This window comes from Hipposideros armiger, unplaced genomic scaffold, assembly GCF_001890085.2.
Source record: "Hipposideros armiger isolate ML-2016 unplaced genomic scaffold, ASM189008v1 scaffold_10, whole genome shotgun sequence".
NCBI lineage: Eukaryota > Metazoa > Chordata > Mammalia > Chiroptera > Hipposideridae > Hipposideros > Hipposideros armiger.
In genome coordinates this window covers 1563195-1587589 of record NW_017731360.1, presented here as the reverse complement: position 1 = coordinate 1587589, position 24395 = coordinate 1563195, and the positions used below count along the sequence as shown (strand labels likewise).

General features: G+C 49.8%; 1 protein-coding gene and 1 long non-coding RNA gene across 6 annotated transcripts in view; both read right to left on the bottom strand.

The window, feature by feature from the left end:
• Positions 1-16793, bottom strand: part of INPP5B (inositol polyphosphate-5-phosphatase B) — a 63054-nt gene extending 46261 nt beyond the window's left edge. The window contains exons 1-7 of one of the 5 annotated variants that reach the window (XM_019658144.1): positions 16716-16793; positions 15970-16051; positions 15503-15597; positions 14890-14987; positions 14711-14740; positions 12886-12996; positions 7794-7910 (exon numbers count right to left, since the gene is read on the bottom strand). In XM_019658144.1, coding sequence (XP_019513689.1) covers positions 7794-7910; positions 12886-12996; positions 14711-14740; positions 14890-14987; positions 15503-15597; positions 15970-16026 — 508 coding nt within the window. In that variant the 5' untranslated portion in view covers positions 16027-16051; positions 16716-16793. Of the gene's footprint in view, positions 1-6333; positions 6512-7793; positions 7911-12885; positions 12997-14710; positions 14741-14869; positions 14988-15502; positions 15601-15907; positions 16052-16715 lie in introns of those variants that run through there. The other 4 variants (XM_019658167.1, XM_019658152.1, XM_019658173.1 and 1 more) reach the window with 4 other exon arrangements.
• A 2715-nt stretch (positions 16794-19508) lies between these two features.
• On the bottom strand, positions 19509-21543 carry LOC109390910 (uncharacterized). Its single transcript, XR_002125669.1, has 4 exons — positions 21260-21543; positions 21079-21177; positions 19851-19914; positions 19509-19670 (listed from the first exon to the last, which is right to left on the bottom strand). It is a non-coding gene; the product is annotated as an uncharacterized LOC109390910 (long non-coding RNA).
• Positions 21544-24395: the final 2852 nt, after the last annotated feature.

Genomic DNA, 24395 nt, shown 5'->3' with positions numbered 1-24395 from the left:
GGCCCCCAGAGCCAGCCAGTCACCGGTCTCTTCATTCTCACAGCTGCCTTTCTCCAGGTCATCCTCTCCTCCTCATTACCTCAAGAGTCTCCCAACCAAGAGATCTTTCCACTTCTCCCTACCCAATTCAGTCTCTGGACTTGGCCAGATTAAACTCTGATTTCAACTCTCCCTCCTGTAAAGTATTACACCACTGCCTGCAGGTTAAGATCCAAACTGGCTGAACTGGCAAATGAGGCCCTTTGCAAACCGGCCCTACTCTCTCTCACCAATCCACCACCCAAAGACAGAAGACAGCAGCGCAATCTAAACAGACCGGTTCCCCCTGCATGCTACCCTTCCTTACTTCTGCCTCCATATGAAGTCCCTCCTACTTTCTGGCCACCTCTCCTTCAAAGCCCAACCTCAACTCCTACGTCTTCCTTCACAAGGCACTCCCAACCACACTGGTCTTCCGTAGTGGTCTCTGAATTCTGCAGGCCTTTGGGTCCATATAACTTGTTTGGCATTTTAAGGGAAATTAGAGTATTTTGGAAAAAGCTTTGGGCTTTGGAATACAATAGACCTGGCTATTCTACTGGCCCCATCCACTACCGCAAGTGAAACCTCAAGCAAATTACTTAATTTGTTTCCTTATTTGCAAAATGAGAATAATATCACCCCACTTACAGAGAAGCCAAAAGAATAAACAAATGAAATTTAAATGAGCCAAAAGCCTAGCAGCACAATGCCTGGTACACAACAGATATCCAGGAACTGTTAGTTCTTTTCCCTCTGCTCTAACCACTCCTAATCCCCCGCTGCTTTGATGATAACAACTATCATGTATCAAGCATACTCGAATAGCTAGCTTTTGTGCTAAGTGCTTCACGTGTTATTTCTGATTATTGGCCTCATTTTACAAATATGGTTATTGAGACCCAGAGCAGATAGCAGACATGTCCAAGGACAATTAAAACCTAGATCTGCTTGACTCCACCGCCTCCCCTTTGGCAAACAGGAACACATCTTCAACGGAACTATGAACTCTTAGGGGTAAGTACTATATGAATAGAAGGGTTGGGTCTGTTTGGATAACAAAGCAAAAGTACCACCATGGTCTCCACAGGATGTGTGAGTGTGTGGCTGTCATTGCTGGGTGGAGATAGCATCCTACGCTTTTCTTGAGCTGCTGCTACTAGACAGGTCTAGGAGGAGGTAGGTATCCCTTCCTATCTTCTCAGTCACTGACCTCTGCATTCCATTTCCAGCACACTAGAAGAACCAGCAAAACCACGTGAGCAAAATGCCAACAACTCAAACTGGCAGGAGTAAGTTGGTTGGTTCAATGACACCATGCTGTGTTCACACTGCCAGGGAGCCGTCCCATAGGCTCTCTCAGTCTAAGACAGGGCAACACATACCAGCAAGCGATATGTTCAATTCATAGAGAGAGAAACAGATCCAGGTCCAACTACCCAGAACCCAAGTCAGGCTGTGTTCATTTTGACAAGGACGGTAATAGTATCATGAATATTAATAGCAAACACTTAAGGCTTACTACATGACAGGCATGGCTTTAATAATCACTTTACATATATTAATCCTCATGACTACTCCATGAGGTAGGTGCTATTATTACCTGCACTTTACAGAGAAGGAGATAAACACAGAGAGGTTAAGTCACATGCCAAGAACACACAGCTATTAAGTGGCACAGCCAGGGTTCAAACCCAAGGAATCTGGGTTAAGAGTCTGTGCTCTTAACCAATAAACTATATCAACTATCAGAAAAGCATGGGGTTCAGAAAGCATTTCTGGCAGAGGAAATAATTTTAGTACAAGGACATGGTATCATGGTATGTTTAGAAATAAGTAATAATAAGTAGTATAAATACATAGAAATGAAAAGTTTTGTTTGAGAAGCATCAGGGGATACAAAAGAAGAGTATAAGGGTTAGGGCTCAAGCATTAGATTAAAAAATACAACATGAGTTCTGTTCTCAATTCTGTCACTGACAGAGTGACAGTGGGTAATCACAGACCTACTCTCTCTAAGCCTCCATCACTTCATCTGAAAAACAGACAACCTCTTACAGAATTTTTGTGGTACAGTGTGAGGCCCACAGACCCACAGTGAGTGCTTAATAAATGGTAACTGCTAATAATAATAATAGTAGTCATAACAGTAATAAAACTTTTATCAATACAATTTTATTTTTTTTATTTATTAGTAATAAAGTTTTATCATACATATCAGGGTCAAACTGTTAATTTTGACCCTTTGAATGCCATGTAGAGTTTGGGTTTTACTCTTATGACAAAGAGGAGCTGAGTACACAGCACATGGTACATAAGGCGGGGAACCCTTGAAAGAACCTCATACGTAACATAGGGCACTCAGCATTAAAAAGAATGTAAAGAATCAGTTTTTCCTATTTTAGCCTGGCTGCCACCCCCAATAGTTCTGTTACTTTCTTAAGAGTCAAAGAGCCATGCTTCTTAGGTATTTTTCTTTCTTTTCTTCCTTTTTAACATTTCTCATTATCTGATGGCTTAAAAAAGTACCATCAACTTTGGCATTTAAAATGAGCCAAGATATCTCTAAAAACACATCCTGTGCCCTGCAAACCTGTGAGCCCTTAACTCAAAATCCAATGTGTACCCTCTACGAATCCAACTTACTTGTAAGTTAGCAAGGACTAAATATGACCAGTTTAGCTTTCAAGGAGGAAGACGGCGCAATTACTTATGGCAACAGGTTGTAGTGGTGATAGGCTATTGGAAAGAGATGACTTGACTTTTTCCCCAGGCTCTCCCTTCCCTGGGCCTTCTGTGAACTGCCTGTGGTCTGGTGATAAAGCTGAAAGAGAAGTGGGCAGGAGCAAACCAGGAAGAGGGGGGAGAAGTGCAGAGCATGCTCAAAGAGGAAGGGGCCAGGAGTCATGCAGGCCAAAGCACTTCAGGCTATGAACTGTAAGGGTCTCTACAGTTCCAACGAAGAAGGCAGACATTTTTTTGAGCACCCACTGATGTACAAGTCATTAGGGTGCCATTTAGGGAGGAGAGAGGATGCAAAATGCGACTAGCAGCAAGTTCAAGTTTGTACATGTAGCTGAATGAGCAGTCAACAAAGAGATGAAAAAGCACAGGGCTTTATCCAGAAATAATGACAGTCGGGTATGAAATCAGAGGAAATGAAGGTGAATTGAGGCAGATAAGACTAGAGAGCGGGGCTAAGCCAGGCTGTGCAGGGCTTGAACTTCAAGCTAAAGAATCCGAACTAATTTTATTCTATAGACAACAGGGGATGAAGCAACATTCAAATTCACATACAAAATAGTAAGGCATGATAAAAGTTACATTCTAAAGAGATCCCTAAGGGGGACGGAGACTTAAGGTTAGGACGACCCATTGCTGTACGAGTTCTGTTAAGAGGATACCAACATGAACTATGGGGGAAAAAAACTGTTTTTAATTTTCAAATTGCAGAAAAACAGTGGACAGGATTTGGTTATTAGACATAAGAAGGGAAGGAAGAGTCAAGGATGCCTGAGGATTTTAGTGATTGCATTAACAGAAAAAAAACTGGAGGGGTGGATAATGAATATAGTTATTTGGAAGAAACCAGCCTGGGATAAATCCTGAAGAGGGCAGTCAGTTTCTAACGTCGTGGAGGTAGGAACTTGCAATTCTTAAATGTGTTTCCTAAATGGAAAGCACCCTTAAATAATTTAGCATTCCTTAAGTCCTGTGTGACCTTCTAAGAGACAAACATTCACACCCATTTTACAGAGGGAAGAAGGCAAAGTCAGGAGACATGTTTAATATTCAACCAAAGTTCAATAATGAAAACGAAAATAAAAATATCCAGGCCACTCAGACACACGCTTTGTTCAAATCCTCACCATTCATACTTGGCTAGCTTCACTTCACATATGCATCACTGGCCGCTGCCTACAAATTTGTTGCAATATATTTTAAGCAGCAAAGAAAACATACAAGTTTGCTAGCTTCTATGTCCCAACACTGTCTTTCCTCTAATAAATATTGATGCCTCTCTCTTCCTGAACTTTCCCTCCCTGAGGGTTTTTCTGTGCAAAGCTCCACTTCTAATTGAACATTTGTAGGTCAACTCTCTTGCTCTAGACTCCTACTGTAGAATTCCAAAACAAACTGTTTTCTGAAGGGAAGAAGTCTTCAGGGGCTTCTCCTGTTCTAGAAACAAACACAAGGTTAAATGGGGCAAAGAGGGAAAATGGAGAAGGGAACAACAAAAGGGGGAAGAAAAGTGAACAGAGTTCTCTTTTGTTTAAAGAAACAAAGTGATTCAAATTAATTTGCTTAGCAGCCTGCAGAGCTTTGCCACAAAGGTGGAGATGATGGGCGGTATTTTACCTGTGGGATAAACATCTAGGAAAATTCATTTTCTCCATGCTAACAGGATGTTGGTCACACAGACTACTTATTGAGACAGACGGACAGACAGAGGGACCTAAGGGCTATTTTTCCAACATTCTCTCTGGCTTCTACCCTGATAATCTAGGTTACCCTTTAAGCTACCCTGAGATATAAATAGCATCCATTTCCTTTCTCAGGCCACACAGACTTTAATGCTTTGTTTCCTGGGTCCAGAGGAAAAAATACTCATAGCACATCTCATTCTAAATTTGAAATTACTACAAAGCTGTCCCACTTTGAATCAACCATGGAATAAAAATAAAAAAAAACACTTCAAAAGACGGAAGCTTGTTTGTTACTACCACTTGGTTAAATCGGCCCAGAATGGCCCCGGTTGGATTTCTGAGTAGCTATTTCCTTTATCCTGCATAGTTCAGAATCCTCCAGAACATGTGCCCAGCACGAAATGCCCATGAATATTTTACACAATGACATGGATGAGGACTGAGCCCTATGCAGGATCCCCCACAGGGTTTTCTGGATACGCACACTTTCAGTTGCCAGATAGAAATAAGGAGGCTTTTCTCTTTACTTCTTTTTAAGGAAAGAAAAAGCCACACAAACATCAGTTAAATAAACGAAGACGCAGAAAAGCCCCTACCTACAACAGCTACTTGTCTGAGACTAGTGCATGATCTTAGCCGATGAAGAAGCCAAGAGAGTCAGATGAATACAGGCTGCCACTCAACCAGAAGCATTACATTGCACTTCAACATCACACCTTAGCACAATGACACCGCTCTGAACCTGAAGACATGGACACCAATCTAAAACTAGTTGCATTTCACTTTTCTACCACAATCCCTACCAAGCTTGCCCTGACACCCTGAATTTAGCAGAGACCAAAATAAAGGAATAGACATTGTGGAGAGAAGCATCGGAGTGACATCTTTCCTTTCTCTACCAATGCAAAAGAGAGGGGTAAAGACCAGGTTCACCTCGTCCCTAAAATACCTAGGTCTTTAACCCTCTGTCGGGGTGCAACTAACTGATCGCACAGATTCATTGCACACAAATTTTTCAAGTATCTAACAGTTAAGTATCATGACTCCTCGCTTCTGTATCTTCCCTCTCTACCGCAACCCATCGCCGGGCATGTTTGTGACTTAGTACAATAAAGACGTATTTCATATTTGAAAGTTTGTGTGCAATGTATCTGTGAGATCAGTTGCACCCGACGGAGGGTTAAGGTGCTCTTACCCTTGTCCCAACCTATAAGGACCACTTCCTGCTGGGCCAACACTACACTCTCTCACCTCTATTTACCAACTGTCAGCTCCCTCTCTGTCAGACAGTCAGCTCCTGCGGGAAGCCCTGTTTCTCCTGATGCGCATCACAAATCCAATTTTTAAGCAACTTTTGGCCTCAGGTTGGTTCTCCAGGCTATCGGGAAGTGGATATTTTGATCCTATGCATACAGGAAGAACCAAATCCACTGCCTGTTTCCCTTGGGACCTAGGCTGTCCAGAACATCCAGAGGAGGCCCAAAGGGGTTCCTCCCACCTGTTGTAAAAGATGTGACTCTCCTCTGAGGCCAGAGCAACTCTGGAAACAGAGCTGACCCAAACAGAACTGGGGGCTTGGTGCCATTTCTTTCCAACGTAAGCAACTTAGCAATTAATAGGGTCACCTCACTTACTATAAGTATTACAATGGTGACAAATCATTTAAACCAAAACCTTGACAAAAAGTCCTCACCAGCATGTGGCTAGTTTTGGGAGATTTTTTGAAAGGCAATGAAAGATTCTGAGATCCCAGCGCCATTTACCACCCAGAGCAGATAACTGGCTTCACAGCTGTGCTGATTTCTCACAGAAGACCTCTCTCTCTACTTAGGGAATGAAACGCTCCAACAGCCTGGTTCTGGTGTGCGGTGGAGATGGCAGAACCCACCTTTTTCTGTTGCCATTGGGCCTGTCCTCCGCCGACTGTCTGGATTCTGGCAGCCTCTCTCGAGGAGCAAGGAGAGGATATGTCCTTAATCTTAAGTTCTCACGGGTCCCAGGGCCATAGCCCAGAATGGCATGGAAACTGAAGCAATAGCTGTCTCAAGATCAGCACGTCAAGTGAGCTGAGATAAGCACATGAAAGATGCAAACTATCAGCACCATCTGGCGCTTCGACCACGTCTTGCGGTGGCTGCAATGAAGGAAAAGCATAAGCGCTGAGGAAGTCCTTCGCTCGCCTAGTTTCCTCTCATTTTACAAACTTGTGCAACACGCCATTCCCCCCACCCTCATAGTTTCCAAGCCTTGTAAGAGCAAATGGAGTGCTACTTGACAGACTCTTCACCTCCAGCAAAGGGGCACAAATGGGTACCAGTGGCCATGCCAAAGCTCCCACGTAACTGGAGCCCCATGGGCACACCCAGGAGAAAAAAAAATACCTGGGCGCCCTGGTCGAAAACCTAAGACCTGGACAGAAAATACAGGCCTGCAGATCCTCCCAAAGCACCAGACTGACCCAAATTTCGGCCCTGGGCCTCTTGCTCTCCAAAAAACAACCTCCTGCTTAACAATTGGCCTTTTGTGCTGCACAACATTATCCACCAAGGGTTAGGTTGGAAAAAAACCTAGTCCCTTTCACCTGTAACCTCATCCTGCTCTCTAGTCCCAGGGTGGACAGCCCCATCCATCACAGGGTCTGAGAACCAACAAGAAAGCCCGGCAACCCCAAAACACACACAGCATGGCTCACCCAAAGGAAGGCTCTGCTCTGTAGGGGCAAATGCACCTCCACAGAAACCAAACTCGGAAAAGTCAGGGCTGAAGAAACTGCCTGAAGATTAGGACAGAGAAACGGAAGCTCAGATAGGTGCAGCGACTGGCCACAGGTCACACAGCGAATCAGAAAAGGAGCTTTACTACAACCCCAGTCTTGGGATTCCAGAGTACCCCACTGCCACTCGCCTGCCCTCGTCACGCCCGGCTAAGAATAACTAACATCCCCAAAGAACTCAGCCCCAGGGTCTCCGCCTCAGCAGGGCCAGGACCTTGGTCTTTGCCCCTTGCGTCCACCCGCCAAACCGCAGACCCTGCCCACTCGAGGGCCGGGCCCGCCGCCGTCCCCGGCCCAGAGCCCCAACCCATTTTCCCACGGCCCGCCATACCTGCAGAGTCGCGCTCCGAACTAACAGCAGCGGCGGACATTTCCGTGCCTGCTCCCTCAAGCTCTTCTTCGCGCCGCCCGCACTGCCCCACCCGCACCGCCCCCAGAAGGGCCCGCCTCCGCGTGCCACCTCCTCCAATCGACGGCTGTTCTGCCCCATAGCCCCACCCCTAAACAGAACGAAGCCCGCCCCTGCAGCCGAGCCTCCTCCAATCCTCACCGCCCATCTCAAGACGGATACCTGCCTCCGCCAATTCTGGTGCCTGAGGCCGAGATCCAACAGCGTAGCGAAGGCTCCCGCTGCGTGCACCTGTATCGAGACAGCCACTGGAACTCAGGATCAGGGGTCGCAGGGTCGAAGCCTGTAGCCGGAACAAGGAGAAACTACTGAACCACGGCTTGAAAAGCGAGCTCCACCTCTGCATGACTGTATGACCGTGAGCAAATCACTCAGCCTCTGCGGAGAGTCTCCAAGCCTGTTTCCCTCGCGCACAGAGCAGGTTTGAGATTCAAGTGGAGAATAAATGTGCACCCAAAAGTGCCCTTCCAAGGTACCCGCGCCATTCCTCCAACCTCGTGGGAACTGTGTGCCAAGGCATATTCTATGCTTAATAGGCATATTAATTACCTCCTTAATTCTCACTACAAACTTTAGGAGGTAGGGAGCTGAGCTCAGAGTGGTCAAGTCTAAGGTCACAAAATGCGTGGCAGAGTGCGAACTCAAACATGTCAGTACTAGGGATTGGATTGGGTACTTTAAGTACCCATAATCTCCATCAGCAACTCACAAGCTACTCCAAATAAGCACACACTCAAAGTAAAAGCAGTGTGCTTGCTATGAAATTACACCTTCAAGACAAGCCCTCTGATAGATTGGAGGAGGGGAGTTACTACTTTGTGAGGGATGAAATGGATAGCTAGTATATTGTTTTCTACACCTGAAATTATTATTATTTTTTTTTTTAGATTTTATTGGGGGATTGAGGGAGGGGAACAGACAAGTTGTTGTCCTTTTGTTCTTCAGTCTAGTTGTGGAGGGCATTGCTTCACTGGCCCATGTTGGTATTATAATTGCACTCTTTCCAGGTGAGGCAGATGGGTTGCCCGCCACTGCACGGCCTCTCACGGTAACTCACAGAAGCCCACTGCAGCAGAGGCTGAAACATACACCGTCGCTGGCAACTCATGGCAGCCCAGCTCCAGGTTGAGCTATTGTTCACCATCTTAGCTGTAGAGGGCGCAGCGTCACTGACCCTCATGTGGGATCCAAACCAGGGCCCTGCTGCTCAGAGCTGGCGTCCCAAGCCAACTCCTAACCAACGCACCACTCAGCCAGCCCCCTGAAATTAATTTTTTTTAAGCCTCTGGTTCCCCCCTTAAGGAGGGTTGCCATTCCTCCTTCCTAAAAATTATTGGGTCTCCTTTGCCTCTCACTGAAAGCCAGGTCTGTCTGGCTCCCAAACACTTGCTGCTAACTCCTACTTTATCCTGCCTGCTCCCCTTGTAGAACTGCATCGACCTGACTGAACTGAAATGGATTTGCAAATGATGAAATGTGGATCCCAGTCCTGATGATGGCACTGCCAGACACAGCTTTTAAACTATTTTCAGCATTTACATGCCATTAACCTATACTGGGCCTCAGTTGAGCCTCACAAAACTCTTGGAGTACTCGTAAGGCAAGTTCATGTTTCCGTTGTACAAATAATAAAACCAAGGCCTGAAGAAATAAAATATAGGGCTGGCCAAGTGGCACGTTGGTTAAGAGCTGGCTTGGGATGCCAGCTCTGAGCAGCAGAGCCCTGGTTTGGATCCCACATGGGCCAGTGACGCTGTGCCCTCTACAGGTAAGATGGTGAACAACAGCTCAACCTGGAGCTGGGCTGCCGTGAGTCGCCGGCGATGGCGTAGGCTGCAGCCCCTGCTGCAGTGGGCTGCTGTAAGCTATGGTGAGTGGCTGGCAGCCGGTGTGAGCTACCAAGAGCCGCTGTGAGTGGCCATCAAGTGGCTTGCGACCTATCTGCCTCACCTGGAAAGAGCGTAATGATAATACCAACATGGGCCAGTGAAGCAACATCCTCCACAACTAGACTGAAGAACCAAAGGACAGCAACTTCTCTGTTCCCCTTCCCGATTCCCCAACACTGTTCCCATCCCCCAATTCCCCAATAAAATCTGAAAAAGAGAAATAAAATATATTGCTCACATTTACAACTAGGAAATGGCAAAGCTGGGATAGGAACTGAAATCTCTGGCCCCCATGGGCTTTGGAGTTATTAATAGAATCTGGGATTCCAAACCTGGTCCTATTATTTTAATTGATGAATGACCTTGGGTAAGTTCCTTACCTTCTCTATGTCAGTTAATTCATCTAAAAACAGGATATCTACTCTTTCGTATTGCTCAAAGACTGAACAGGAGAACATGTTTGTTGTGCGTTGTCTAGATGTCTAGAAAAATGCCTGGCACATAGTAGGTGTTCAATTATTGTTAGCTAATGCTTTTCTCTAACTGTGGTCTAATGACCAAAGCACTCCCACTCCCTGGCCTTTTGTGCTGCCAAAGACTGGGTGGAAAAAAAACAATTACTTTCACCTGTAACCTCATTCTGGACTTCAGTCCTTTTATCTGTGAAATGCAAGGGTTGGGCTGGTAGATATCCAAGAGCCTGTCTGCTCTGAGAGTCCACTCTCACTCAGGTGCCCCCCCATCACACACACAACTGCTTAGAGAAATGGAGTTAGTGCAGTTTCTCTGCTGGTTACCCCAGGTGTGGACCCCAGAAGGAAGAGCAGATAAGGGGACTGACAGATATCAAAGCCTAAAAGAGGGAAGTCAGGGCCAGCCGAGTGGCGCGTTGGTTAGGAGTTGGCTTGGGATGCCAGTTCTGAGCAGCATGGCCCCAGTTCTGATCCCACATGAGGGCCAGTGACGCTGCGCCCTCTACAGCTAAGATGGTGAACAACAGCTCGACCTGAGTTGGGACCTGAGCTGGGCTGCTGTGAGTTGCTGGTGACAGCGTAGGCTACAGTGGGACTGGCCAGCAGTGGGTGTGAGCTTTCGTGAGCTGCCATGAACCGCTGTGAGTGGCCATCCAGTGGCCGGTGAGTGACTGCCTCATCCAGAAAAAGCGCAGTGATAATACCAACATGGGCCAGTGAAATGACATCCTCCACAACTAGACTGAAGAACAAAAGGACAACAACTTGTCTGTTCCCCTTCCCTGATTCCCCAATGCTGTTCCCCTCCCCCAATTCCCCAATAAAATCTTTAAAAAAGAAAAAGAGGGAAGCCAGTCTCACAGCCAGATACCAAGCTCTGTTCATCCATTCAACACATATTTATTAAGTGCCTACTACATACCAGGCACTGTTCTAACCACTAGGGCTAAAGCTGTGAACACCCAAATTCATTGCCTCCATGGCATCTTCATTCTCATCTGTTTGATCTTTCCAGTCTGTTCTCTCTTCTCCATACCCCATACCAGGCCCTAGTCCAAGCCTCATTTTTTTATGCCTGACCATTGCAACACATTCCTGTTCATCTCCCTGCTTTAGGGTCATTCCTTCCACACCAGCTGCCAGAGGAACTTTTCTGACATGCAAATCCTGCCCTCTCATTCCTCCTTTAAAACTCCTACAGCTCCCCACAAGATACAGGGCAAAGTCCAAGCTCTTCGTTTATTATTTAAGATCCTTCATGAGCTGCCTCTGCTGGCTTCTCCTGATTCAGCTCTTTCCACACCCTCCTCCTATCGCAAATTCAATCCCACCAAATGACCTGCTATTCCCTCTGACTGCCCTTCTTTCCATGTTGCCTGCCTGGGAAAAAAAAAAACCTCACTCATCTTTCAAGTCTCAGCTTAAACACAACCTCCTACATGAAACCTTCCCTGAGTCATTTATGTGGCATAGGATGACAATGAGTTTAGGCAGCATTGGAGCAAAACTCAAGAGCTCAGGTTCTGGAGTAGACTATCTAATCTTGTCTAATCCTCGTGGTATAGTTTACCAACTATGTACTTGGGCAAGGCACTTAACTTCTCTGAGCCTCAGTTTCCTTATATGTAAAATGGAGACATTGATAATACCTACCATGTAAGGTTGTGGTAAAGAAAATGAGATAATATGCGAAAAGTTCTTAGAACACTGTCTAACACATAAGTTAACAATGAATGTCAGCTAAGTTATGAGTCCTCTTGTATGGAAGGAGGAAATGTTTTTCTGAGCTCCTACTATGTGTTCAGCACTTTCACATGTATTTTCTCGTTAATTCTCACAGCTCTATAAGGAAGATATTCATTACATAGAAGTCTACAAAAGTAAGGTTCAGAGAGGTGAGGTGGTTTTCCCAAAGTCACACAGCTAGGGACCAGCAAAGATAGGTTTCAAGTGCAAGGGTCTGTGTAGCTTCAAAGTCCATGCTCTTTGCTGTTATCACTGTTATGACCCCTCCTACAACTATTAGTAATAATCATAAAATAAATTATCCTTATTAGTTAAAGGTTTGGAGATAAATTTCCCCCTACATAGAGAATATATGTTAAACCCCTCAACCAGGCATTCAGAGCTCTATTATCTTGTTTCTCTTCCTTTCCCCCATCCCCAGTTTGCTTCCAAACCCAGTCCCCTTCCTGGCACAACCCCCAGACGTTCATGCTCTATAGTGAGACCATGATAGAAGGAAAGCCCTCCCCTGATCTCCGCAGAGACAAAATGTTAGCCTGAAAGGAAACAAGTAATAGTATTTGGTGAACACCTAAGCTCCAGCACCTGGTGGCTCAAATTTGCATGCTCTGCGGTTGATCCTCTGCTCTGTACAAACTCTCCTTTACAAACTGCCTGGCTGATTTCCTGATATAAACAAATTCTGCCCTAGAGGCTACTAACCTCTCACTGCTAAGCCAAAGCTAGACCATTTTCTCAGCTGCAGTGGGGGACAGAGCAAGGTTCAAGGGCAGGAAGGCCCATTATGACAGACTTCCCTTGGTTTTAGCTGTGGCTGGCAGAGAGAGGGAAGATGGGCCCCTAGAAGCAGTTGACCTTGCTAAGAAGCAGTTGATTCTGCATCAGAATCACAACCCACCCTGTGCAGATCTACCCAGAGCCAGGAGGAAAAAGGGGGTCCTGCTGGAGTTAAAACTCAGGTATAGAAATAGGAAACTTGAAAAGCAAACAACTATGATTGACAGGTGGCTTGGGGGCACTGTGGCCACATGACAGCAGCTTTGAGAGGGCACAGAAACTGTGGAGTGTGAGTCCAGAGTGTGGAAAGTCTGCTGGTTGTGGGTAGGTCAGTGCCCAGCCAACCCTCCCAGGAAGCCTGGGGTCTACCTACCTGGACAGGCCCTGGCAACTTCCTGGAGGAACATCCTGGTGTGTGAACCAAAGGGTAGCTGGAATGTGAGGCTGAGCTCTGCTGTGTCCAGTTGGACGGTCACATCTGAGCCTGCACAGAAGAGACCAGAAATGAGCCCTTGACCTCCAGGAGCTAAGTATGGGTGCATCTTAAGGCTGGAGTCCCCAGAATGGAAAATCAGTAGCCCAACCTCCCAAAGTCCCTTCGGCCCTTAAGCAATTCACTAAAGACTGCTGCTGGAGCAATAAGGGAACCCTCTGTATCGTCGGCTCCAAATTAACATCACCCTCAAACTCTACAGAGGGCATGGACCAAGGCTCTAAAAAGTCAGTATAGGGGGCCGGCCGGGTGGTTAGAGTGCGAGCTCTGAGCAACAGGTTGCCGGTTTGATTCTCACATGGGCCAGTGAACTGCGCCCGAGATGAGCAGCCACAAGCGTCAGCGGCCGGATGGCTCAGTTGATTAGAGCGCATGCTCTTAACAACAAGGTTGCTGGTTTCACTCCCGCATGGGATGGTGGGCTGCGCCCCCACCCTCCACCCCCTGAAACTAGATTGAAAGCAGCGAATGGACTTAGAGCTAAGCTTGTGCCCTCCACAACTAAGATTGAAGGACAACAACTTGACTTGGAGCTGATGGGTCCTGGAAAAACACAATGTTCCCGTTCCCCAATTCCCCAACACTGTTCCCTTCCCCAATTCCCCCAGTAAAATCTTAAAAAAAAAAAAACAGTCCGTATGCCTTGCCACAGCAATACTAGACCACAGCAACACTAGAAGGAGCTGGAAGAGACAAGTTCTTCGACCTGTAGTCTACTCCTCTGCACGTGTCATGAGAAGCACATCGAGGCCGACAAGAGGGGCTGTCCGTCAGTCAGTCTACCGACCGTGCCAGGCACGCTCTAGGCACTGGGAACACTGTGGTGAAGAGGATAGATGTGGCCTGTCTTCGGGGAGCTAGGCTGTGGATGGTGTCTTGTTCACAGTGGAACCCCAACCCCCGGCAGTCACATGGGGAGCATCCCAAAACATGTGCTGAACTAATGGGCGAGTAGGAGCAATCTAGCAGAATGATGAAGCGTATGGGCTCTAGAGTCTGGATTCGGAGTTTGAATCCTGGTCCCACCATGTCCTAAATTACTTAATGTCTCTGGGTGTCAGTTACCTGGTCCATAGAATGGGGATGAAAACAGTGATAACCTCCTAGAGTTGTTGTGAGGAAAGCACCATATGATGTGTGTAAAGCTCTTAGCATAGTGCCTGCCACAAGATAATCATTGATTAAATATTCATTTCTATTATTATTACTACTACTACTACTACTTCTATAGTCTGGCAAAGAGGACAGACATTAAGTAGGTCACGACAAATAATTAAGTCACCGTGAGTGACAGGGAGCTGGCAAGGATGAAAAAAAGCAATGTGTATCAGCGAGATACAATTTCAGGAGTTCAACAAAGGCTTCCTGGAAAAGAGTCAAGTGTGAACTGAAGCCCTAAGGATGCATGGCTCAGAGAAAAGAGGTGTGAGGTCTTTCAGGCAGAGGGAACAGCGTGTACAAGGGCTCCGTGCTGAAAACCTGTCCTGTTTGAGGTGCTGGAAGCAATCCAGAGGATTTCAAGCCCAGCAAGCAAGGGAGCACGTGACAGGAACTGAGCCCAAGAGGTGGGCAGGCCCGATTCTGCAGGGTCTTGCTTGCTACAGGAAGGCTCTCAGAGGGTGCTCTGATTTCGCACCATTCCTCCCTGCAGGTCCTGTCTGTCCCCCCTGCCCTAACTGGGACCCAGACTGAAAGGACCACTCACCAAGAATGTAGAGTTCACCATCTGGGGACACTGAGGGGAGGGAAATGAAAAGGCTCTTAGCGATTGAGCACCCCAGTCCCAGCACCATCCTTGTTCCCAGTGCCCCACCCCCAACAAGGGCAGAAATGATCTGGGGGCCCAGAGGAGAGGGACTCATACCGCCCAGCCCCACGTGGCACCTTCCTCCAGTGTAAAATCCCGCGACACAGGCACTATCTGGTCCAAAGAGACATCATCCCCGGTAATGGCCATCCTCCGGTGCGTATACAGGAAGAGACTAAGGGCAGGAAGCAGAGGTGAGGACAGGGCCTGCTGGCTGTCCCTCAGGCCCATCATGGAGGCCTCGGGCTGCTCACACTCCCTCCTTGGTCCCTAGGGCTGTGCTGGTGGTGTCCAGGTATGCACAGTTCTCATGCCCTCTCTGGCCATGGTACCTATTAGAGACTGCAATTTACGGATAGGTCGGTCATCAAAGCTGAACTTGTCTCGTTTTGGGGAGCCCCTGCTTTGTTAATAAAACCTGTGTTTGATCTATCCATTGCACATTCTAGCACTGCCTGTGACAGGAACAGTGCAACTTTAGCCACCCACTTTCCTTCCCTGAACCTCAGTGTCTCCATCTGTCTCCAATTCTCCAATAAAAATCTTAAAAAAAAAAAAATCAACAATCATTATTATAATTCTTCTGGAAGACTCAGACTCTGCCCCAGAGGGTGGTTGAAGTCTAGCTGGAGGATACAGTGAAGAATAACCCCATGGCCCAGACAGGCAAGGACCGAACCCCGCACTTACGCGTGTTCCTGGCCTCCGTGTTCCAGGCGGTAGCGGATGAGCCCCAGGAGGCGGCTCTGTCTGCTGTCTCCCTCGCATAGCACCCCTTGCACCGCCTGCTGCTCAGGGTCAAGGGAAACTGAACGAAACGGGCAGCCAGGGCTCTCCTAACCCAGCCCACCCCACCTTCCCTACCCATCCCTTGCCCACACAGATTCACTGTGTGACCTTGGGCAAATAGCTTTACCTCTCTGAGCCTTCCCCACCTGTGCAATGGTGATCATAAACCCTAACGTCACAGGAAGTTGGGAGGATAACTGAGTATTGAAAGCACCTAGCAGAGTGCAGTACTAAGTACTTAGTAAGTACTGGTTTCCTTCTCCCCTAATGGCACAGAGAGGGAAGAGAGTAGACACATAGACACACCTTCCATTCCACTTCCCCCAGTGCAGGCCCCGGGGCTGGGAAGCTCAGCGCTGGAAGGATATGATGAGGCAGTATTCCCCTTCAGCCAGGGTCTCCTGGATCGCCACAGACTGGTCCATGCTGGCCCCTGCTGAGCAGACACACCTGGGGGGTGCAGGTCGGAGCCCCCTTTGGTCAACAAGTTACCCAGGAGGTGATGGAGCTGCCTCAGAAGGCTGGGGGTCAGGGAAGAGGGGTCTTTGTGCAGGGAGAGGGTAGAGGAGGCCTGACCCTCCTCCTCCCTAGGATGGGCCTTGTAAAGTTTCTAGGGAGAGGGATTGTCTCTTTGCCCCTGGTGGGGTGTACAAGTTGTTGTACTGCCCTTTGTCTGGGAGGGCGTCCAATTGTTCCTGAGTAGGGTCCAGTCTACGTGTGGGAAGTGGGGTGCCTGGTGCCATTAATGCGGAAGGGGGCACAGTCCCAATGCTCTGGGGGATGGGACTCTGCCTCCCTTTTGGGGAGCAGTATTAGTCCTGCTGGCACCTCTCTGGGGGAAGTGTCAGTGGTGTGTCTGCATGGGCTTGGGGGAAGCATGCTGTTACTCTCGGGGAAGGTCTCATCCTGGATAAGTCCCATTCTGCTTTCCTTGGAGACAGGAAAGTGTCCCATTGCTTCATGCCCAGCAGGCCTCATTGCATCAGCCGCAGGCCAAGGTGGGTGTCTGGTTCTGGCAGCCACAGGACAGGGGTCCCAGCCCTCAGCTTGCCCACTCCTTCCCTTCCAGCCCTGTCCTGGCTTCCCTGCTCCCAGCCCGGTCATTGCCACCTACCTCCTGAGCTGTCACGGCTGGGCGCGCTGGACACCGGGCCTGAGGCCCTCCAGTGACTACGTTTCCCAGCAGCCCCCGCGCACGATAGTCACCCCGCCTGCAAGTCCCAGCATGCCCGCTCCAATCATGAGGGTCTCCTCGTTCCCATTAACCCCTTAGGTTCTGGGGTGCGCCAGACACCCAGAAAGGTTTTTCTAATGAATGCCCTAACCTCCACCCCTGACCCTGTAAGTCATAGGGCCAGATTTCCTGGCCCAGGGCCCAGAAGGAAGACGGTCATGTCTTCCTCAAGAGAAAAAAATAATGCATTTTTATTTTTCAATTCCATTCTCAACTCCTGTCATCCAGGGGGGCCAACTCTGGCCCTACTGGGACTGTTCCCAAATAACTACACTGTCCTAGTTTAAAGTGGGGAATACTACTACGAAGAACCATTACCTCCAGTTTCCAGCTGAAGAAACTGAGGCCCAGAGAAGTTACCCAATTTGACCAAGTCCCTGCAGCTAGCAATTGGCAAAACTGGGCCTCAGCTGAAAAAGTCAACTTCTGTGCCCGACACTGCCACACGCTGCCATATTTCCCCCTTAGCTTCACGTGTATATGGATGATGTGTGGATGACATGATGGGGAGCACTTGGTCCTGTCTGCCGCATGGAGCTGTATGACGATAATGGATGTGAACACACTTTGTAAAGGGTGTGAACACTGTTCCTAAGCTGGACTGTGCTGAGACTCAGTCCTTTCTACTTGTCCTCCGGAAACAGTGCCCTATGTGGTTCCCAAACCCCTTCCCCTGATTCACCTGGTCACCTGCATTTGGGCACGGCCTTTCTCCTTTGGGGCCTCGATTTCCTCATCTAAGATGAGGAGGTTGCTCCAGGTAGACAAAAAAGGGCCAGCTCAGATCAGGGAGTCCAGGACTGGTCTCTCAGCCTATGGGCCATGTCACTGAGCTGTAACCTCTCTGAGAACAGGACTATGTCTTTTCCTCGCTACCCCAGCACACTTGGTCCTCAGAATGTGTTTATTGAATGAATTAATTAATTATCTTAATGAACCTAACTGCTCTCAAGCTTGGGCACAAAGTGAAGGGTCAGTGCCAGAGAAGGAGTGACCGCTGTGACTTTTTTTTTTAAAGATTTTTATTGGGGAATTGGGGGGATGGGAACAGCGCTAGGGAATTGGGGGAAGGGGAACAGACAAGTTGCTGTCCTTTAGTTCTTCAGTCTAGTTGTGGAGGACGTTGCTTCACTGGCCCAAGTTGGCACCATCATTGCGCTCTTCCCGGGCGAGGCAGATCAGTCGCCGGCTTCTGGACGGCCGCTCACTGCGGCTGCTGGCCGCTCACGCTGGCTGCTGGCTACACACGGTAGCCCATGGCAACCCACTGCCACAGGGGCTGCAGCCTATGCCATCGCTGGTGACTCAGGGCAGCCCAGCTCCAGGTTGAGCTGTTGTTCAGCATCTTAACTGTGGAGGGCAGAGTCACTGGCCCTCATATGTGGGATCTGAACCGGGGCCCTCTGGCATCCCAAGCCAGCTCTTAACCAACGCGCCACTCGGCCGGCCCCGCTGTGACTTCTAACCAGTGCCCGCTCTCCTTTCCCTGAGCTGGGAGTTGCTGCTTTCATGACCAGTCCAACTTTTTATAAGTAAACCTCTTTCACATATCACCTTCTTCTCAATCTTCTCCTTTCCTCAGAAACATCCACAGCACAAATGGAGCTCAAGTTTATTTGCATTTGGTTTTAAAGTTGTGTGGGGGATGAAAGGGAAGGGGATTGATACAGACCCTTAGAGATAAAGGGGTTGTGTGTCACTGCAGGAAAGCAGAGGAGCCCCAATTCCAGCCCCACTCTTACCATCAAAGGCTGGGGAGGAGGGTCTGGGAAAAGTGGATGGGCCTGGGCCCATTTTATAATCTGTCCTCTGGGGCCCTCCCGCTTGATGGGGGTCAGGCGGGAAAACACAATGGTTATTTTTCCAGATAAACCCCAGCCTCTCCTTGGGATTGGGTTAAGTCCTTGACCCCTTTGAGGACACCATGGTCAGGCCTCGGCCCTGGGAGATGGAAGGCAGGAGCCTCGAACCCAGAACTGTGGACTTGATAAATCCCTTCCACTAAAGATACAGCTACAGGAATCAGGGCTGGGGCTGGGCCTGGGGGCTTGTAAGGCCTGCAGAGTCTTCCTGGTTGCTGCTCCCTGATTCATTGGGCCCAGCTAGTGGAGCAGGAGGAGCAGCAGCATGGCCCCAGCCAGGGACCAATGCAGGGGGCTCTTGGCGGCCCCTGGGGCTGCCTGGCTGAAGTGGAGGTTCCCATCCAGCTGGAGGCAGCTGCCTGAGGTCGAGGCTGGGCAGCACTCCTGGGAGCAGGACTGAGCCCCAGGCCCATAACACCTGTGGATCTCTGCCACACAGGCCCGGCTGCAACCTGCAGTGTAACGTGCTCTGGACCGTTTCAGCAGCAAGAAGAGACAGGACCATTCATCTTCCCATTGCCCCTTTACCCCACCCATGGAAGCAGAGTGTTAAGTGAGCCACGGCTGAGCCAAACTTCTCTGGACCCCCTACCCTGCTTCCCACAAGGTCAGCCAGCCAGTCTCCAGAGAATGCACAGGGTGAACAGAAGCCAGGGGCCATGTCAGGAAGACTTGCAAAATTCCAGCTGCTGCCCTGGATTAGGCCTAAGGCAGAGCTGAGAGGGTCAAGCATGCTAGGCCCCAGGCGGCCTGGCTCCCACATGGTCTAGCTCCAGCCAGCTTCAGCTGCTGACCTACTCTCTATCCAGGCAGGAGAAAGGACTGCAGTTCTGAGAAAAAACAGCACCCCAATCCTTGGAGCACTCCAGGGACCCACCTCACAGAAGTCCAAGCCCTCAGGGCACATGGCCACAGCTTTCTGCCCTTTGAAGCAGTCACTGCCTTGGCAGGAGAAGTTGGCACAGATTTACTCCTGGGAGACAAAGTGGAGAGAAGGCTGACAGGTGGGGAGCTATATTCAGACTGAACAGGAAGTGAAGGCCGGACAGAGGCAAGGCTGGAGCCCCATCGCACCTATCCCACTGGCCCCGGCCACTACATGCTATCCCTGCCTCCACCTCCCAGAGCAGCCAGGTGTGAATGAGACACTCACATTTCTCTCAGGGGCTGGTGGAGTGAGAACCAACTTGTCCTCTGGGATGGTCAGGTGGCCAGACCTGGGAGCAGAGTGGGGTTGACTGGGGAAGTGCTGTGACACCTCTGCTGGGGGACATTTCCTCTGCAAGTCCCAGCCTCCACCCCCAAGGGAGGGCATCTCGTGTGTGTGTGTGTGTGTGTGTGTGTGTGTGTGTGTGTGTGTGTGTGTGTGTGTGAGAGAGAGAGAGAGAGAGAGAGAGAGAGAGAGAGANGTGTGTGTGTGTGTGTGTGTGTGTGTGTGTGTGTGTGTGAGAGAGAGAGAGAGAGAGAGAGAGAGAGAGAGAGAGAGAGAGAGAGAGAGAGACAGTCACAACCTGCAATTTCCCTCTCTGCTGCTACCCTAGACAAGCACAGGAGATTGTCCTGGCTGCCTTGGAGCTTGAGGGCGGGCGTGGGGTGGGGAGTACTGGCTAAGGTGGGCTGGGGATAGGTGAGAGTTGGGAAGGGGAACCTGGAAGCAGTTGGGCCCTGAAGCTCAGACTTGGGGCATCAATGAGGTGAACAGATCTCAAAGATAAGGGTCAGCCTGACAAGGTTTAGTAGTTAGGGTGTTGATAGAGATTGGGGAGTTGGTGAAAACTGAGCTCAGATTTGAGGACCTGTCAAAAGGTGGGGTTCAGAGTTGGGCGTTAGTGGGTGGGCAAGTTTATGGGCTGGGGAGAGGTGGGGTGGGGCTCAGGGCTTATGGGGCCAATGGGAGCAGGAGTCAGAGTAGGGGCTTGGAGTTGGAGGGCGATGGAGGAGGGGCTTGGAGCTGCAGGCTGGTGAGGCTGTCTCCGAGGTCACCTCACTGAGCACCAGGCAGAGAGGGTGGCCACTGCAGCATTGCAGAGAGCAGGGTTCTGGGCTGGGGGCCGGGTTGTTGGCCAGCAGGCAAGGGCTGGAACCAGTTCCATTTCCCCCCTCACAACTGTGGCTGCAGCGGGCCGTGTAGTGGGAAGTGTTGAGTTGAATCAGCTGGATAAGGAGAGTGGCAGAGAGTCCAGGAGGATGGGGTGGGGAGCAGCCAGTCCTGGGCTGTATCTCAGCTTCTCCCAGCATCTCAGACTCCTCTCCTTCCCACTTCAGTGTCTCTCTCCCAGCACCTTCCTGTGTGTACCTGGATCAGCCCCCCTCCCAATGGCACCACTCCCAACCCTGCAGTAGCTTCCCACCTGGGGCTGTGCAGCAGCCCCACCCCTTACCTCACAGTGGTGCTCCCCAGGTTTACACTCTGCCATTTGGTTGGAGAACTTTGCCTCCTGGTAGCACATTTCTCCAAAGCAGTGGAAGCTGTGGCATATCTGTAGAAGGGTTTGCACTGTGGCCTCATTCCCACGGGTGAAGGGACCCGGGAGGCTTTCTCCTCCTCCATATGCTACTTACCTGGACAGGAGCAGGGGTCACCTGACTTCTGATCAGGTTCTGGGTTATCAGTAAGATCAGCAGGAGGACTGGAGAAAGGAAAAGGAGAGAGGGGACCACCAAAGGGGATAACCAGCTCAAGGGTCACAGGTCAAGGAAAGGTCATGCAGTGGTTAAGTGGAAGAGGTCTTGAGGTCAGGGTAAAGAAGGGGCAGTCCCAGGGTCTAGCAATAGTCCTGGGTTAGGGTTAGTAACAGAGTCTAGGAAAGCCTGGAGTCCCTGGGCTGAGGACCTCTGAGCAGAGCAGCCCTATCGCTACTGTTTGGCACAGACATCTTCTGTCAAGGTGCTGCAGGAGCCAGAGAGAGCGAAAGACCAGTCCTGGGCAGCCTAGGTGAGGGCTGCAAACAGAGAGTGCCATTATTACATTATGCAAATGAATAAACAGGCTGGGAAGCAGGGGTCAGCCTGTAGGGAAAAAAGGGCCCCAGGGGCAGAGTTTTTGCTTCCCGAAAGTCATACTGTCAGTGACATTAAGGCAGGTTCACTGGGGCCTGCAGCCTAGTAACAGCCCCTCTGAGAGAGAATGTTGTTGGCATGGCAACAGCAGCATCCCAGGGAGACAGAGCTGGAACAGGTTCGGTGACAGGAAATAGACATCCCATGCCACTGATCTGGCCTTATTTGCCTCCAACATCAGAAGGTGCCAGGGGTGGAGGGTGGGGGTTGATGGGCGGCCTCAGAACCCAGGGCAGGGGAACCTGGCTCACAGGGAGGGCCAGAAATCAGGGCTCACCTTATCCAGGTTCTTCAGGGTTCAGACCCCACCCTGTTCTTAAATCAGAGCAGAGCCAAGGGCAGGAGGTAGCTCTCAGACCCTGGCTATCTGGATCCTGGCTTTACCTCCCACAGGACTGAGGGGTCAAAGGGTCTGCTAAGCCCAGTTCAGGTTTTTCCATGCAAGGCAGAAAGGTGCCGGAGATGAGAGGTACATGATTCCCATCTTCCCCCGCAACCCTGGGAGGCTGAGCACGACCCAGCCCCCAACATTCCCAGGGCTAAAGGGGCATGTTCCCCTGTCCTCATGGCTATAGATCCATCAGCACTTGGATCTGTCTCTCAGGTGACAGCTGGAGCTAAGACCCCCTCAGGGCTGGGCCCCTTCTGGCGGTGGTCTTTAATGCACACATGGGGCGATGCTCAGCATCCAGGGTGCTGAGGTGAAGCAGGATAGGACCCCTTGGCAATAGGGGCCACTTCTTTCTCCACCCTCACCCCTCCTTACCACCAGGAGCTTCAGCCCCTCCACTCTGCCCTCCAACACTACACTCAAGGAGCAGCTCTCATCCAGTCGGCACCTCTCCAAGGGGACCTCCATCTCCAAAGATGAACAGGTTAAGAGAAGGGTCCAAAGGTCCCTGTGTCCTTGTGAAAGGGCCCAGGCCTCCCCCACAAGCCCTTCTTCTTCCTCCCTGTTTCGGGTAGATGAGGCTGCAGGGACAGCTCAGGGGTGTGAAGGCGCCAGACACTCAACAGATTCAGAATGCCAGGCAAAGCCTGGATGGTTACCTCCTAGTCTGTATTAGTTCTGGCTCCTTCCCCGTCTACTTTAGTTTGTGCCCCTCTCCGTGGCTCGAGAGAATATTCTCAATATTCTCTGCACCCCACCCCCTCCCCGCTGTAGACCTACCTGTGTATCTGCAGGTGCGGAGGGGGATAGTGAGTGTGTGTGCTTGAGTCAGGGAGGCTGCCGGCTGCCCCTCCTCCCCTCCAATCATTTGCCAGCTCTGGGAATTCCCTCTGATGTTGCTGCCACTGGGAATACACAGGGTACACAGGCAAAACAAAACAAACAAAAAACAGCAGCACAGTCAATGTCTAGACTGCAGCTGCGAGAAAATAAAGTCAACTGGCAGCTTGGGCAGATCGAAGGACCCCATCACAACATCGCACTGGGACTTGCCTTGTGTAGATCAGAAATCTGGCAGGTAGAGAGGGCTCTCAGAAGAGATCGGAGGGAGGGCAGGGCGGTGTCCTCCCAAGGTTCACCTGGAATGGGAGAACTGTCTGGCTGGTAGTGGAAAGGATAACGTGCGGGGAGAGGTCACAGGCCCATTCCCACCACAAGAACTTTGAGGTGAGGATGCTGGCAGGACTCGATCGACAAGGGGAGAGGTAACTATCATCCCAAGGATAAACAGAATAATCATCATAATCATAATAATGCAGAGGAGAAAAACCTCCGGATCTTGCCTGCCCCTCGCTTCCTCAACATTGGTTACCTTTAGGGTGCTCCCTTTGTAGAGCATTCCATCAACACAAGCTGACCCCAGGCAGGGGGAACAGAAGGAAAGGGTAGGAAGGGATGCCTGATGGAGGCTGGACACAGATTTATTCGCTTTCCTCTCAGAGATGGGGAGCTAGGGGACTCCTGCTCTTGGAAGGTTCGTCCCGGGATCAGCCTCTGGGTTCAGCAGCACCAGTCTTGGGGTTGGTCCCAGGAACAACTCCCCAGATGCTTCCTGCCTGGGCTGGGAGCGGCAGAGTCCTGCTGTTTTTCTGATGGGGCAGCTTTTGTCCTTGAAGAGTGAGCTGAATCACCTATTCTCGGCAGGAAGCGCCCTGGCAGAACTGACTCCATGGCTCTTATTATAAGACTTAGGAACCAAGGATGGACTTCTGGAGCTCCATGAACCCCTAAAATTGTGTGCAGAAATGTCTATGCATGTATATTTTCCTAGAGAGAAAATCCAGTTATCTTTGTATTTCCAAAGGAATCTATGATCCTTAAAAGATGAAGAACTACTGATCTAAACCAAAAAAGAGCAACCCTCCACTCCTCCCCACATTTCCCATTTCCAAAGCTTTAATTCTCTTCCCAAATGGCAATGTCTCTTTGCACTTTGGGCTAGTTTTTGGTAACCAATGTTTCTAGTTGGCTTAATTAGGCTTCATTACCCACTCACTCTGCATCAGAAGCTCAGGCCCTGGAGAGTTTCTACAACTGGGATTCTAAACTGGAGGAGCGAAAGCACAAACCAGCATGTGAAGAGCTGCCCAAGGGATGGGTTGAACCAGGAAGGAAAATACCAGCCAAGAGTGAAGTGACAGAGGCAGGGGTGGGGGGAAACAAACAAGAAGAGTGAAGTGACATGGG